Raw genomic sequence first — 6,000 nt, 5'->3', positions numbered from 1 at the left:
ATCAAAGACAGGGTTCTATCTGGCAATTGCACAACTTACTTTACTCCCTTCACTTTAAATATGCTTGTTTGAATCTCCTAAGCAAACAAGCCACTTCAGGAAAAGAAATGTATCTTTCCTAAACTCACTTTTCATCCCATACATAAGATGACCGTGCATGTTTGTTTATACTTAAGCAAGTGTATTTTATTAACACTATTCTCCTTCACTCTAGAAAATAATCAGATCTGGTATATAATATGGCAAGATTTTCATACAAGGTTTAGAATTAACTGTTTAAAAGTATAGTATAGGAAGCTGATTTACTCAGTGGATGTATTTCTCCAACACTCACCCTGATTGACTCCATGCTTAGTCAATATTTCTCATGCTAACCTGTCTTTTTTTTTTTCAGGCAAACTCACTGAGTCTTCACTGCATTAGACCATGAAATATACCAATAACATCACTGAATTCATTCTCTTGGGACTTTCCCAGAACATGAAAATCAAACAAGTGTGCTTCCTACTCTTCTTATTTTGTTACATAGCTATTTGGATGGGAAACTTGCTCATCATGATTTCTATCACATGCAGTCAGCTAAATGATCAACCCATGTATTTCTTCCTGAATTATCTTGCTGTATCAGATCTGTGTTATACGTCAACAGTGACACCCAAATTAGTCACTGACTTGCTGGCAGAACGTAGCACAATTTCATACACTGCCTGCATGGTGCAGCTTTTTGCCATGCACTTCTTTGGGGGGATTGAAATCTGTGTCCTCACCGTGATGGCCTATGACCGCTATGTGGCCATCTGCAGGCCCCTGCACTACGCCGTCATCATGAGCAGGCCCAGACGCTATGCCATGGTCAGTGCTTGTTGTGCTGGGGCATTTCTGCACTCCTTTGTCCAGGGTCTCCTCACCATTAACTTGCCGTTCTGTGGCCCCAATGAAATAGATCACTATTTCTGTGATGTGTATCCTTTGCTGAAACTGGCCTGCACAGACACCTACAGAGCTGGGATCCTAGTGGTGGCCAATGCAGGCATGATGGGGTTGGTGATCTTTGTGGTCGTGATGCTGTCCTACATTTTGATATTATACACCATCAAGGCTTACCCTACAGAAACCCGGTACAAAGCTCTTTCCACCTGTAGTTCCCACATCACAGTTGTGGTTCTGGGCTTCGTGCCTGTTCTCTTCATTTACATTAGACCGGCCACAACGTTTCCAGAAGACAAGGTGTTTGCTCTCTTCTACACCATCATCGCTCCCATGTTCAACCCTCTGATTTACACTCTCAGAAATGCAGAGATGAAGAATGCCTTGAGGAAGGTCTGGTGCCAGAAACTATTTTTGATTGCAAGGCAAAGCATCTGAAATCACTTTGCTTCCTCATTACACATCTTATTCAAGTGATATTTGCTTACTTTAGTTTAATAAACAATGGACTTTGCTCTAGAAAAACTAAGCATAAACAATAGCATCAGTTGAAAGGATTTCTATCAATCCATGTTTCTTATTAACATCTTCCCCTAGTAACAGGAGTCATCATTTCCTTGTTGAAGTGACACTTTGCTTTGATTTTTTTTTCTCTTTCCATAAGTCGCTAAATGGAGGTTACCATTCTAATTTCCCCATACTTTGGTTCCATGAAACAAATCTCCAAGTGTACATAAGCTACAATCATGTTGATCATCCCAGACAGAAAGTCCATAGAACCTTGCATTACTCCCTGCATTCTCATAAAAAAGGAGTATCAGAAATTTGAAGTCTTATTTTCTATTCAGCTGAGGACATCCCATATTCATTGCAACTATTTGAAAAGCAAAATTTAGTTATGTAGGAACTGAACAACAAAAATATGATTTATGTGAGAATCACTATATACAAATTGGAACATGTTTCTAAAGTGATTTTAATGAAATCATCTTAAAATGACAAAAATTAATAATTATATAACCTTTTACCATAACAATATCTTCATATATATTGAAACATTAGTTTGGAAATAAAAAGGGTAGCTATATGATTTATTGCTCAAATTGAGATAATTTGAGTGTAAAAAAGAGGAGTTCTGCTACTAGTTATGCTGAAATAATGGACATAAAATGGGATTGTATCAAGCAAGTAGGATGTCTACCTACTTTTCAATGTCTGAGATGTATGGATATTCTTCTAGTGAAAAGGTTAGTGGCAGGAACATTGCAGATCTGCATGTTATCTTAGTTGAAGTCAATGGGGTTTTGAAAACAGTAGTAAATGATAGTACTGAAGCTATTTGATCTAGTGTATACTTCTGGTTTTCCGTTACCATCACGTTGCCGTGCTCTCCTCCAGGGGATCTTCCCCACCCAGCGATCCAGCCCAGGCCTCCTGCGTCCCCTACATTGCAGGTGTATTCTTTACTAGTGCCATCTGGGAAGCCCAAAACAAAAGTACACATTTTCACTTTCCATAGAATTTCTATACACTTTGATATCCCTAGATATATATAGAATCAAGAAGTATCTCTTTTCAAATAATTGAATTTTATTTTTTTCTTAATTCTTTAGCAAAATAAGATTCATTGGACATCATGAAAATAGCTCGAAGGGGAGGAATAATGTATTATGTTGCACATGTATAGGGGCTTCCTAGGTGGAGCTAGTGGTGAAGAACCCACCTGCCAATTCAGCAAAGGGAAGATATGTGGGCTCAGCCCCCGGGTGGGGAGGAGCTCCTAGAGGTGGGCAGGGCACCCCACTCCAGTATTCCTGCCTGGAGAATCGCGTGGATGGAGGAGCCTGGCGGGCTGTGGGTCATGGGGTCGCAGAGAGTCAGACACGACTGAAGCAACTTAGCAGCAGCAGCAGCACGTGTGAAGGGAAAAAAGTTATAGATAGACGGAATATGTAAATGAATGTAAATGTAAATATGTAAATATAAAATGTAAATATGTAAATGAATCCACATAGGGAAAGACAAAATAATGTCATAATACAGTGTATAATGAAAAATTTCAGAGGTGTTCAAATGTGGAAGTAAGGGGAATATTCATATAGGTACTAAAAATTTTAAAAAAATGTTATTAGAGCAATTGATAACCTAGCTAATTCTATGAATTATTATGACGTCTACATCATGATGCATGCTGGTTTGCATTAGTTCATTAAAGGTATCTTGAAGCAATGAGAAAATTATTAACAAGTGTTTCATTTTTTAATACCTTACCTTAGGTTAAAAGAGTTTGTTTTCCAATAAAATTATTATTATAAAATGTTGAGTTAATCTAAAGTTGTAGTAATAGTAGAGATGGCAGTTATGAGTCAAGTGATTTATTAAAATATGAATTTAGTAACAAGTGAACAGGAAGCATGCAGATAAATAATATCTTACTAAGTGAGGGGCCGTGAAAAGACCTTGTTCTTTTTTTTCCCCTCTGTTGTTTAGAGATATTAGTAAATAGCTTATAAGCTAATTGTGATGCTGAAAGGAAATGTGTATTGTTGTTCTTAGAATAGAAACTGCTCAAAATTGTTTTACTACTGCTCTTATTTCTAATGTTATATTAGAAATATATATATTATTTCTAATAATAATATTAGAATACAATTCTAATAATTTCTGTAATTTAATTTCTGTGAAACAAGAATTTTATAATAAATATTTTATTTTTACTTTTTCATTATATTAGAAATATAAGTAGAAGATTTCTGTGGCTTATGTTCATGCATGTTTAAGTAACATATATGCAAAACAGAAAAAGAGACACAGATGTACAGAACAGAATTTTGGACTCTGTGGGAGAAGGCGAGGGTGCGATGATTCGAGAGAACAGCATCGAAACATGTATATTATCTAGGGTGAAACAGATCACCAGCCCAGGCTGGATGCATGAGACAAGTGCTCGGGCCTGGTGCAGTGGGAAGACCCAGAGGAATCGGGTAGAGAGGGAGGTGGGAGGGGGGATTGGGATGGGGAATACATGTAAATCCATGGCTGATTCATGTCAATGTATGACAAAAACCATTACAATATTGTGAAGTAATTAGCCTCCAACTAATAAAAATAAATGAAAAAAAAAATAAAAAAGAAAAGGCATATAATAAAAAATGTTTGTATATTTAAATATTTGTGAGTATACTTACCCACTCATATGCCATTGAAAGGAATACAAAATAAAATGAGATGGATTCAGCCATTCATTATTGTAAATCATTAGAATAAAAAAGTGCTAAAAATAATTTTTTCTCTTAAGGAATGAAATCAGAACTTCTTTAAAGTTACCTGGAACTGAACTGAAAACACTAAATGTGATAGTAAGAATTTCAGGGGAAAAAATGCCATTTTTAAAGCATTTAGTATGGGAATAATTATGATTTGTGTTGAATTATCAGACTTTTCTAAATCCTCCTTCTAAATTGTTAGTCATTGTCTTAACAGTATTACTTTTTTTTTTAACAGTATTACTTTTCATTTCTTCTTGTCCAGTTACGAATGTCTTAATTCCAAAGAACTATAGTTCTGTCATGAGCTTTATAACATTTTATTAAATTGCTAAATAGGTAGGTTGGAAAACTTGAGGTGAAATTGCATATTTTCACCCAAAGTTTAAAAGAAGCATGCTTTTTAATTAATGGTACCTGGTCAAGATAAAGGATATTACTAAAATAAAATAAAGCACCAATTTAAAAAGTAACAAAAAAAAAGTAACATTATAATAAAATATGATTTCAATCTTCATAAGATATATGTGATAATTTTTTTCTCATAAGGCTCTATGAACTCTAGTTCTGAAATATTGATCTAATTATCTATGTTATTTTACAGAGGTGTAAACTGAAACTCAGCAGATAAAATTCTTTCTAAGCATCAAATGGCAAAGTCCAGTTAAGTCAGTTAAGTAGTCAGGTTTGTGTGTGTGTGTGCTAAGTTGCTTCAGTAGTGTCTTTTTGTGACCTTATGGACTCTAGCCTGCCAAGGCTCCGCTGTCCATGAGATTATCCAGGCAAGAATAGTGGAGGGGGTTGCTACGACCTCCTCCAGGGGATCTTCCAAACTCAGGGACTGAACGCATGCCTCTTATGTCTCCTGCATTGGCAGGTGGGTTCTTTACCACTAGCACCACCTGGGAAGCCCCCTAAGTAGTCAGGTAAGGGAAACCAAAAACCATAAAATTGATGGAACACTCAAAATTTTATTTAAAGCTTTTTAGCAAGGAGGAAGTCATCGTAAAGGAGGAGATCAAAGGTTTCATCCTCAAAAATGACATGTACAGTAGCTCATTTCAGCTCAGTTACTCAGTCGTGTCCAACTCTTTGTGACCCCATGGACTGCAGCATGCATTTATAGTAGAAAAAGCAGAAAATAGAGTGGAATGGGATTATCAGACTAGATAAAACTGAGGAACACCTGATTTAGTTTTAAGCAAAACTGATAGTTGGATAAATGAATCTTACTTCTTCAAAGATAGTCTTAACTCCATTAAATTCCATCAGATAATTGCTCAAAAATTCCACTTTTCTATCTCTACTCTCTCTCTCTCTCTGTCTATATATACATATATACACACACACACACACATCAGACTTCCCTGGTAGCTCAGCTGGTAAAGAATCCACCTGCAATGCAGGAGACAGCTGGTTGAGTCCTGGGTCAGGAAGATCCCCTGGAGAAGGGATAGGCTACTCACTCCAGTATTCTTGGGCTTCCCTGATGGCTCAGTCAGTAAAGAATCTGCCTACAATGTGGGAGACCTGGGTTCAGTCCCTGGGTTGGGAAGATCCCTTGGAGGAGAACATGGCAACCCACTCTGATACTTGTGCCTGGAGAATCCCCATGGACAGAGAAGCCTGGTGGGCTACAGTCCATGTGGTCATAGAGTCAGATACACGTAAGCACAGCAGCAGAATACACACACACACATATATATATATATATATATATATATATTCCCATCACTGAGTCTGATCTATATTTTGTCAAATATTATTTTAGGATTATTCTACACTTGAATTTAGATAGTAAGGGAAA

General features: G+C 36.7%; 1 protein-coding gene across 1 annotated transcript; it reads left to right on the top strand.

Moving 5' to 3' along the window:
• Positions 1–426: 426 nt before the first annotated feature.
• Positions 427–1,365, top strand: LOC122702983 (olfactory receptor 4P4-like). The gene has a single exon (XM_043917042.1). The coding sequence runs from the start codon at positions 427–429 to the stop codon at positions 1,363–1,365; it is 939 nt and encodes a 312-aa protein (XP_043772977.1).
• Positions 1,366–6,000: the final 4,635 nt, after the last annotated feature.

The sequence above is a fragment of the Cervus elaphus genome, chromosome 1 (genome assembly GCF_910594005.1).
Source record: "Cervus elaphus chromosome 1, mCerEla1.1, whole genome shotgun sequence".
Lineage (NCBI taxonomy): Eukaryota > Metazoa > Chordata > Mammalia > Artiodactyla > Cervidae > Cervus > Cervus elaphus.
Note: the sequence above shows the minus strand (reverse complement) of the source record. Positions and strands in the feature narration are given on the sequence as shown.

Excerpts from the sequence above, each read along its gene's own strand:
- LOC122702983 (XM_043917042.1), top strand. The coding sequence starts at position 427 with ATGAAATATACCAATAACATCACTGAATTCATTCTCTTGGGACTTTCC.